The following is an 11,573-nucleotide window of genomic DNA, read 5'->3' on the forward strand; positions in this document are numbered from 1 at the left end:
CGGCGAAAGTATTTTCCTCAATCACGTCCTTTTCACTAAAGCATGCGTGTAGAGATCATACGACACTAACAGTACAATGCAACGCCCGTACGTTAGCCCAAAGCATTGAAACACAGTGGCGTGACACACGACAATGAAGGATGGCGGACAAGATAGATTTGTCTCCGCGTTGCCACTGGTCCGAAAATAAATATTTGTGGAATCTTTGGCCGTTATTTTGTTGGTTTCCATAACTAGCAGTGGTCTTTGGTATTGAGATATCGACTAGTTCAAGTAAATCATAAAGAGGGGTTAGTTTCGTGAGTGACGGACAGACGTGGCAGAGCAGTGTACATCCGGAGTGTACAATCACACGATCAACATTACTGCTTATTCGAAAATCAACATTTTAGAGACTGGGACTAGTAATTTGTAGGTTTTTATAAAGAGTAGTTGTCTGTTTACAGTGATTAGTAGGCTAATTTTCTGACGGGCATCGATAGGAGCCGAAAGCGACCGTACGGGCAGTGAAATTATATTGATCAGCGCTACACCCTCTGTTTTTGCTTCAACAACTTGAGCTCAGACCAGTGTCGACTTTTTCTTATTCTATTCATATGCAAATATGGTTGTCACTATATCCAGTGGCTGGGGAATAAAGTTTGTTATATTTTTATTAATAAAAATATCTGCAATCAAAACAGTCGCTCTCATAAATAAAGCCAAATAAAATGTGTACGATAACGCTGTTGTAAGTTATTCTCAAAGTGAACAGTTTGCGCTTCAACCAGTGTGCTATGATAGCCCCATGCAAGTACACATACAATTGTCTGTTTCTGGCTAGATGACCTTGGGCGAAGAAATGTTTCATGTGTTATCAGGTTATCACAGACTTTGCTGCCTCTGAAGTATTTGTTTTTGATTGGCCCTTCCTTTTGATGGGTGTCAAGACATAACACGTGCCATCAGTTTAAACAAAGATATGCCTGATATAAATGCACATGGATGAGGGCCTCGTTTCGTCTCATTTTTAATTGCCCATTGGTATTTGATGCCTGTCAAAACTTAATCACGTGCTATCAGGATAAACAAATTGCGTGAATGTGTAAAGAGATAAACAAGGCTGGCCATGCAGTACAGTCACTATATGATTTGCTTGAGCGGTGATTTTGAACAGTCTGTCCCTAGACTGTTTCAGGAATAAGAAATGCATATGAAATCATGTGCAACTGTACGTTTATTTGGATTATCTTCTGGGCTTTTGCACATTTAATTTACGTTCTTGCTTGAATCAATATCTACAACCTAAGGCGAGACTAAATTAGTGGAAACTCAATGAGATTTTTTCAACGTTAATGAAGACTAAGCAAATGTTATAGTGTCCGTGCACTGACGGTTTATGTTACTCTACCCTACGTAAAACAAATATGGTGCACTCGAGGCGTGAGACTGCACTTCCTTGCTCTCTCTCTCTCTCTCTCTCTCTCTCTCGAAAAAAAAAAAAACAAAACAAAACAAACAAAAAAACAAACAAACAAACAAACAAACAAAACAAAAAAACAAAACAAAACAAAACAAAACAAAACAAAACTATGCTGAGGAAAACGCAGAAAAGATGGCGGAGATGCAAGTCGTAGGGACATACGGGCACGCCTTGTCATAATGATCAATGGGAAATGGCCGTATACTATAGACATTGGAGGGGATTCTTGTTCAGTGGGATTGGACGACATTACAGTCAGATGACTCTCTCTCCCACGCATGGTTCCTTTTATTTATTTAAAAAAATTAGTTTATGATAAGGTAGTACCGGTAGTTCCCTCTATGGAGGATGTTTTGGCCCTTACATAATATGTAGTATCGCAACTATCGACTGGAGACATGCGCGCATCGTAACAGTCGGACTAGCCGAATAAAAACGGCTCACACACTTGACAATTTTTCATTAGCTGTCGATTTTCTTCTTTGTCCCGGGGTATCCACTAAAACAGCAGATTGAACAAATATAAGCTTACTGAGCACGGCATTCGGCCTCAGTGAACTAGTGTGTTGCACTTTGAATCCCAGTTGAATCCCAGACCGGGGGGGGGGGTAACTCCATGACTAAGGGGTGGGGGGGGGGGGCTCCTCTCGAACATGGAAACCCAAACTGTTGTGATACAAGTTTTGAGCAAAAACCTACCCTTTCTGATACCATACAATATAATGATCTAGGGTACCAGGGGTACCAACAGTCCAACAGACAGATCGGAAATTTTGATGGTAGATCTGGGATGTAGATACATGGGTTATCAGTGTTGACAGCATGATTTTTAACAAATGTCAGTTTGTGTTTAAAACCGGACCCTTTCTCATACCAACACCTCGTGAAAAGTATACCCTTTCTGATACCAAACAGTGCAAAAAAAGACCACTTTCGCGCGGACCCTCCTCGTATAGCCATCTATGGGAATTATCCCCCCCCCCGATCCCAGATCTGGCACAGATTCGAAGGAAGCGGACACGTGATCACTGCATGCACAACACCAATCTGCCTATACGGTACGTGGTGTAGATATTCTGGCTGCACTTTTCGATCAAATTTTAAATAATCCGGGGTCTTTGGAAACTTAAGTAACAAAACAGCATCACTGGGAACTTCGAGCACCCTAACGCAATATAGCGGTTTTGCATGGGTAATATTGTTATACATGGTAGTCTTCCAAATTCTACGGACTTCTACGTATCTGGGTTAGGCTTCGCGATACTGCGCACCTTCGGTTGCGTCATTTCCGTATTTGCGAGATCGCCCAACGAGCACTTCCGGTTTTAGGGGGGATTGCCGTGATTGGGTTTAACAGTGCTTATTTTATGGTTAACGATACGGTTTTCAGCAATAACGAATTTATTTCACGTATTATTTATACTTAAGGCCGCTTATGCAATGAAGATAGGTTGGTCATGTCATAGGCCCTTTAAACTGCATGAATTCTTCAGAAATAGACAAACAAACCAATTAATTAAATGAGTTATTAAAACATATGAAATAAATCCCTAAGTAGGTCTAATAATACGGTGAATGGAGAAATTTAATAATTGCAAGTATGTTTTTCCTTAACACAGGTCCGCCGGTCAAAGTTAAACTTGGCATGTATTTATTGACTATTCGTGAAATATCTGAAGCAGGCATGGTAAGAGTTTATGCTGTGTTGTTATCTATACCTACGATATATCATGTCAAATTTATTTACAGATCAGTGACGCGTGTTTGCCATAAATGGAAAACGAACGAAATTGCCTGAATTTTCTCATACAAGCTTAGTAGCCACAAACGAGACACAGATTACTCTCAATATATTTTATCATATCCGTTAATAAGAAACTTTTACATATTTAGCTAATAAAGTTGTCAGTTCATCTCTTCTCTACCTTTACAACAACAAAATGATTGACTATATCACCGGGATCACAATGCACAACTTACACAAAGATTACAATCCAAGCAAGAAAGTGAACAGCTACAAATTAAAGAGAATTTAAGTATCTATCCGCGAGGGCTCTTCTTTTCTTGCAAAAACTTTAATGGATTCGTTTTAGCTAGTGATTTGTTTTCCTCCTAGATAATGGTATATATTCTACGGGTCATATCTGAACGCAAGTCAAACTTAAAATATAAACGCCTACAATGAAAATTGTTTACGATCACGTCATTGAGTCCACAGAAAGCAACTGTCACCCAGTGGTTATAGTTCATTTCTTGTAATATAGAGAGGCGTTTTTACTTATGTTCCATTTATAGGCTAACCGACAACCTGAACCAATATATGTTACAGGCTAAGCAACATTATTATTTGGCTTGACAGAAATATCACAGATTGTTAATGATTTCATCGTTTCTTTTGTGTGTCCAGCATAGTTACAAAACTAATCGTCGGCATAATTCACCATTAACAGAGAAAATAAACTTATCATGGCAATTTATATGTGATTTATAATTTGGTGAATTTTTCTTTCTTTTTCACCGTAAACCTTACAGAATATGTATCGTCTTTTAAAGATTATTTAATAATTGTTTTTCAATAATAATATATATAAATATACAAATATGTTATATCACACAAATATCTATTCTTTCTATTCTATAATTTTATCCTTTGTGTTTCTGTCAAATATATTGTTCTTATTGACTCTGATTAAATGTAAACATTTGCGTTTCTGCAAATATGTCGCTCCAAAAATTTCCCCTCTTCTTTAAAATATTTGCACTTCGTTCAACGTAGTATTGTTATGCTTTTGTGTAGAAGGTTACTTGCACTTTTCGGGATGCCGATACGGGTGGAGCATACTTTCTTTCCTCTTATGATCATTTTCATTTCTGTTGTTTTCTGTTTACCTTGTGTCTATGCTTCCTGCAGGCATCCCCAATATCGCTCTTAGCACCTCCAATCTCCATGTCCCAAAGCCTTTACCTCCTTTCCAAACTGATTTTTGCTACCAAATTACTGTATAGCAACGTTGCTAACCTTAGGCGAATACTTTTTCAAAGTTCTATAATCTATTTGATTCATCCTTGTGATAATCTGACATTTACTTAAAATGGACAACATTAAGATTACACGACAAATGATAAAACGTTTGTAAGTTTCGATATTGTATGTAGTCATTGCTGCTATGATTGAAAGGTACAGTACTGATAAAATTACCACAATAACATAAATGCTTCTTTCCTCTGCAACTGTTGTTCATAGGGTGGGCTTGTGTAAAAAGGACTAATTTTTATTTTCGAAAGTGTACTATACGTAGACATTTTCCATACCTATTTAAGATGTTGTATCATTTACTTACTTACCTAGAGTTTTACGACATCCATGTTTCTGAGGGAGCACTGGCAAGATCTTAGGCTAAAGCACAACTCGACCGAACGCGCAGTACTGGACGGGTCAATCATTAGAAACAATGTTTGGGTTCCTGATTTGTTCATCTCGAATTCCTGCGAGCAGGAGACCTTCCACAAATCACCAAAACCGAACGAATTGATGTACATCGATTCAGCTGGGTTCGTTTATTACTCGATAAAGTAAGGCGTGGGAATATTTTGATATTAACATTATATACTTATTATATGTTTCTATATTCGTATTTGTAATTCTCTAATAAGAAAATGCTTCATTCTCTTACCTATATTAGAGTAATTAGCACCAAAAGTAATTGTTATATATATATATATATATATATATATATATATATATATATATATATATATATATATATATATATATATATATATATATATATATAATATTATATGTATATATATATATATATATATATATATATATATATAATATATATATATATATATAATATATATATATATATATTATGTAAACCAGAATCTATATCATCATCTCTACCTTAAAAGGTCGGCAAATTACTTACGCAAATACAATGTAAACATCAAATGGAATAAGCCCAGTAAAATTAGCAATCTACGATTATTTTCTGAATATGTTCTACCGGACATAATTCAATTTATTGTAATTGCTACTCTTGAAGTATTTGTCCTTTTCGATACATACGAATAGAGGTCTCAAATCAGTGTCTTTCTTTGCTCCAAAAGAATTACTGTCAGGGCAACGTGTAACATGGACTTACGAATGTTTCCGTTCGACTATCAGGACTGTGCCTTAAATATAATGTCGTGTAAGTATCATTGATTGTCATTCACAGAGACTATTGAATCAATAACAAAGCTTTGCTATCTGACTTCATTTTCTTAATCCTTCCACCATTAGACGAGCCAATAAGACCATTTCATTTTATATTCTTTCACATTGCCAAGAATTTGACAACACTACTCAAATGTTACTATTTTTTATAGATAGACAACCCTCGAAATAAAGCTTTAAGAAAATACTGAGAAATATATGTGATTCCAGTGACTCTACCCTTTTTTCATGAGGCAGCCTGAAACAAAGAGTTGATGTCTTAGGCTTTGGTATCACATGCTGAATGTTGGTCCATCGGTAACGGTGAAAGAGTACCTGGATCAAATGTGCATACATTTCTTAAACTACAATATAGATGGCGCTGTTTGCTGATAATCATAAAATTCTTACGGTATGACTGTTTCAGGGTGTAGGAAACGCTAGTCTGAGTGACGTGTTTATGTCAGTAAACATTATAGATTTAGAATAATTCTCGAAAAGATACTGAGGTCGCCTATTGTAACGGATATTTAGCCATAATCTTTGGCACGTCTAGTTTGTGGATAAGAAAGCACATTGGTAGAATGGCGAGGTTGGTAGGCATGTACACTCTAAATCGGGCAAGTAGATATTTGGTTCGCCAGAAAGGGACGTCGGTCGGAACATATTTTGTAAAACAAGTTATCAAAAGATCATGTCAATCACAATAACGCCGGCACACGGAATATGGATGAAAGAAATGATGTCGTTTATATGCCTTTATCGACTCACTCAAAATTAATGAAGGTCTAAAGGATATTATTTTCACAGATAAGCTAGATACTAAGTCGGCATGACCTAATATGACCCAAGTTCAATAAAAATATTCTCCTCTTATACCATCGCAGTAACATAATGCACTTTCAAGTAGGGTCGAAGATTATTGCCTTGTCTTTATGAATATTAGTCCTTGAAGCGATCATTTAATTGCTAAGAAAAAGAACTCATGACTTGGTGAAGTACGAGTTTGCTGTATAATTGAAAAGATACTGAATTATTTAAATATTTTTCAAGTAAGTGACATTGTGCAAATCTTAAAATAATCAGGCCATTTCCAGGCAATGTTTTGCTAAGAAAGATTAATACTCATCAGAACTTTGATTTTTTTTGTTTTTAATTCTCGATAGATGCACACGATGTTAAAGACTGCCAATTAGAACTTGTCGGGAGCGACATCACTGATGCTATCATTCTTGACCCTTCGTTAGAACTGTCGCAGTTTTACTTAGAGAATATCCACGTGGATACAGGTTTTGATGAATTCCTAGAAGTTGGTGAGTTGAGAGAGCTATAGCTGTATCCATTTTGATGAATTCTTACAATACACAGTAGAACCCATGAGAGTATTTATTATCATCCAGCACAGGGCATCCGGCACTAGAATACATAACGGATTCCCCGAAGATTCCAAAGCATATTGATAGAATCCAACTCGGAATCCAGCATGATCCTTTATGGATTCAGCTATTTTGGCATGGCGCATTGCTGAGCATGCAGTTAAGGAGGCAAAAACTGACGCAGCAGTTTGTCGTGACATTTCAGTTTCATATCGTAACAATTACGAAAATCATGGCGATGATGCTCATTTTGATCAATAAGCTTTACTTAAAGTATCATGCCCTTGGACTCACATGCTTTTTAATCACAAAACTCAAAGTGGCAATATTCTATTACCATGCATTTGTAAAAGTCAAGTATTCTGTTACCTTGACATAGCTATGAAGGGAAGATAATGCCATAAGTTGCATTCAAATGCAAGTACATTTAGAGCATTGTGTTTTACTAGTCAAACTCTGAATCTCTTCATTATTGATGATAAGCAATACTTGTGATTAAATTCAAAATATTAAAGAGGCACTCCCACTGGGTAACATTTTTAAAACACACTTTTTTAATGCCAACGGTCGATATTTGACTTGGCGACTCCGCGCGGATCGCGATATATCGAAAAAAAACATGTCATTTCCCGAGCGTATTTTCACATCACGAAGTTATACGATCGTTTCTGGTTATGACCCGAAATTCACCGAAAGTGTGTTGTTGTGTTGATTTACGATATTCTAAGGAGTCCAAAAACGTTCGAGCGACGCAATTAATTTACCTCTTACTGCGATGACTTTATATACATCATTATCAAATTGAATGCCTTTACCTCTGGTAATTCTTTTTCAAAACTTCTCCTTATTTTTTGTAGTTTTCATTATTCTCAATCAGTTGTATTAAATTTTTAAACAATACCACATAGATATCAGTTTTTACGTGTAAAATATTAGTTGCCTCTGATGACTACGTTTGTCGTCTGCCACACAGTTACGCGTGGTTCGATACATAGCGGCCGCCGCGTGTGGTATGCGCGCATACCACGCGGCGGCCACTATGCATACTATGTATCAACCGCACCTATCTGTGCTAGTCACCTATGCGAATTCTGGTGGAATCAGCAAACTTTGTTTTTCGGGGTTTTTTTTGCCGAGTCAGTAGGACTCGGCTTTCTCCCATGGGACATGACCGCTTACCGACGCGAGTGGTACTGCTGTGGCGTACAGCAGCGTAAGCGTAGACTCGTACTCCATAGCTTAGTTGACAATGGCCCCAGTGCCGAACGTTCTATGTTCGGAAGCTGAATTCAGGTGGGCCACCGGAATTCAAACTTTAACTTTTTTGAGGACATGTTTTTGTCGATATCTCGCGATCTGCGCGCAGTCGCCATGTCAAATATCGACTGTTGGCATTAAAAAAATGTGTTTTAAAAATGTTACCAAGTGGGAGTGCCTCTTTAACATCCACTGACCAACGAAGAAGCAATAGAAACCATTGAACTTCAATGATATATACTCACCATCTCATCTACTAGACAGGAGGGCATTTTATTGAATATGCTGATTTGGGAGTTCGACAAAATTTTCCCTACTTGTGCTAAGTTTCAATATATTATCTAAGACTTATTGGCACTTGATTTTTTTTTAGGAAACTTCAGCTATGTGATGGTGAAATTTCGTCTGAAGCGACAGCTGTCTTATTATTTTCTCAACGCTTATATACCAACTGGTACCTTTGTAATCATCGCCTGGCTAGCTCTCTGGATCCCGCCGACTTCCTCGCCAGCAAGGGTCACCCTTGGAATCACGTGTATTCTTACTCTGGTAACGAAGAGCGAAATGGTGAAGTCAGAAATGCCAAAAGTGGAGTATGCCATGGTAATCTAATTTACATATTATACGGCCATCAATTTATAACATTGAAGTTGACGTATATTTACTTTGGTTCAATATTGAGAAACAATAATAAATATTCGCACTCTATGGCAAATGATTACATGCAAGATTTAATCAAGTGTCTGATATTAACGTCTTACCCTTTTCATTCATTTTTATTGTTCAGTGTATTGATTACTGGTTCGCTTTCTGTGAGACGTTATCATTTTTGATGCTTGTGGAATTCGCTGTCATATATTACGTTTATTTAGAAGGAGATCGCAAACGTAATGACTCATCACATCAACGAAACCAGCAAACCGAACAGGTATAGTATTCGCTTCACTCAAAACATTGATATAAAAACCCAGGATGTAGGAGGACTGTTTTATTTTGCATGTCGTGACAGTTTTGATTGTTTCACCATTGGATAATTTTATCTTCTCCGACAGCATTGGTATATATTAAATCCATTTGATCGGTGTTTTCAAAACAGACTCCTGTCGTCTATGGTGTCGATCCGCAAGTATTCATCCGTCATGCTTATGTTAATGATTTAATAAAATATATAATCAATTCATGTTTTTAAATGCCAAAAAACTTTCCTAGTCGTATTTATTGACAAATGAGACTTGTTACCACCTCATACCTGACGTAAATATGGATTTGTTACCACCAACACTCACTTTGTACATGAGCATCCTAAATATGTCTTTACGAGACGATAATTCCTAATTAAAACGAATAAATTGTACGGAACTCCAAAAACTCATTTATTTACGATGCCAATGGACACTCGTCAAATTACTGAACCTGAAATCATTTAATTTTCCTTCATTCCCCTAGGGTTCTGAGAGTGGAAGTTTCGATGGTGGTGCAATGAACAAAGCGACAGAGCTAGCAGTGATTCATACAAATGGTTGCATAAGAAGACAAGGCGGTGGAGTTGCATCGACAATTCACCCATCGTCCGAAACAATAAAATCGGATGAAGAATATTGTGGAAACACACTGGATACTAGCATAAGAACAAATAACTCTAAATACGACCTATGCCTTTTCAGTCAGAAAATTGATAGAATCGCTAGGCTAGCTTTTATTACGGTCTTTTTAGTATTTATTGTGACATATTGGAGTGTCTTTTACTTTACAGGACATTTTTGAGTCTATTTTCTGTTTGGTACATAGTGCATGTGGTACCATGTAATGTAGTTAATATGATGATTATGATGATTATCATTATTATAATTTCATTGAAAATAAATAAACAATTGTACGATTGATTAATCAAATAAACAAAATATTTGTAGGATATTAGCTTAATGATAAAAAAGTACCCACCTTGATATTACTGTGAAATTAATGTATCCACCATCTGTTCATTGTATCAAGTGATTTGTTTGCTAATTTTTAATTATTGAAAAATTGAGTTTAGTTAGGAAAACCCAAATAATCAGTTGATGACTTTTGTGAAAAACTCTGTTTACTAGGGGCATAACCTAGTAGTCATGATATCTGTGACAGGATTTACTTATAATCGGCGAGATATGTCTTAATTTTCGATAGAAAAAGCTTTCCTGACAAAAAATGTAAGCGCTTTATGCTTGATGATGACACCATGATACCAATCATATATTTTATAAATGCTTACTGCAGGGAAAATACTATTTATCGAATATCGGTTGTGAAAGTGTTTATTATATTTGTTCGATTTGTTTTTAGGATTTTGGATAAATGCGACGTTTGTGTGTTATAAATTAGAAAAGATGCTATGGTGACATGAAATTTTGGGTTAAACTTATAATAGAACTCTGTTGAAGGCATGACCCAACAGTAATCCGTACCGCATATGTGTGGCATATTAAAACTTACCTCTAATGTCCAGAATATTCCTGTCAATGTAGGCTTGGTCTCGATCGTGACCAATCAAGGCCTTGCAAATTTTGAAAGAAATCCTTACTTGATATTATTATAAATAAGCAATTAAGAGACACATATCAAACTTTGTGCTAGGGAATTTTTAGTTTCATCAGAAATAGATTTATACCTGCATTGAATTTGTAAAGACGTTATGGACGTATAGCATTGAGCTGTATTTGTAGCATTAGTTTTGGTGTGGCACTTTAATTTCAGTTCCTTTGAATACATCAGCATTGAGAAGTGACTATAAGAAGGCAACTTGAAACACTCTTGGTCTTGTGCAAACCCTTGATTTCTTATCTCCTCAAGTATATAATATTGTCAATACAATTCAGGTCATATTTCCTGAGACAAAGTAATTAAATATTGATTGAAAGTAATTAAATATTGATTTTTGATGAAGCTTCAAAAATCCTGAATAAGAAAGAATTATAAATATGAAGGCAATTTTTCATAATTTTTTATATATTTGTACCAAGATTGGGAGGATGAAATGTTTCACACACCTAGTAGTGTTCCAGCTGTTGCATTTAACGAAATTCATCAATCAATTATATCGTAGAGCTTTAACAGAAAGTACCAATTCTACTATCATACGGGCACTAAAATATTTTTCACTGCGACTTTTTTTTGCGACGTTTAATTGTCAATTTGAAAGTTGTGATCGTGTTTGGCAAGGCCGCACGCTGCGCAAGTCTGTCCTGGTTATAAACATTGTTCTTCTATAGTTATTTTTAGTGTCGTACAAACTCAA

General features: G+C 36.2%; 1 protein-coding gene across 5 annotated transcripts in view; it reads left to right on the plus strand.

Moving 5' to 3' along the window:
* LOC139115834 (glycine receptor subunit alpha-4-like) overlaps window positions 1-11,204 on the plus strand; it is a 16,345-nt gene extending 5,141 nt beyond the window's left edge. For 2 of the 5 annotated variants that reach the window (XM_070678214.1, XM_070678215.1), the window contains 7 exons: window positions 3,082-3,149; window positions 4,812-5,035; window positions 5,579-5,661; window positions 6,833-6,979; window positions 8,673-8,902; window positions 9,087-9,227; window positions 9,746-11,204. In XM_070678214.1, coding sequence (XP_070534315.1) covers window positions 3,082-3,149; window positions 4,812-5,035; window positions 5,579-5,661; window positions 6,833-6,979; window positions 8,673-8,902; window positions 9,087-9,227; window positions 9,746-10,063 — 1,211 coding nt within the window. In that variant the 3' untranslated portion in view covers window positions 10,064-11,204. The other 3 variants (XM_070678218.1, XM_070678217.1, XM_070678216.1) reach the window with 2 other exon arrangements.
* Window positions 11,205-11,573: the final 369 nt, after the last annotated feature.

This window comes from Ptychodera flava, chromosome 17, assembly GCF_041260155.1.
Source record: "Ptychodera flava strain L36383 chromosome 17, AS_Pfla_20210202, whole genome shotgun sequence".
NCBI classification, from domain to species: domain Eukaryota; kingdom Metazoa; phylum Hemichordata; class Enteropneusta; family Ptychoderidae; genus Ptychodera; species Ptychodera flava.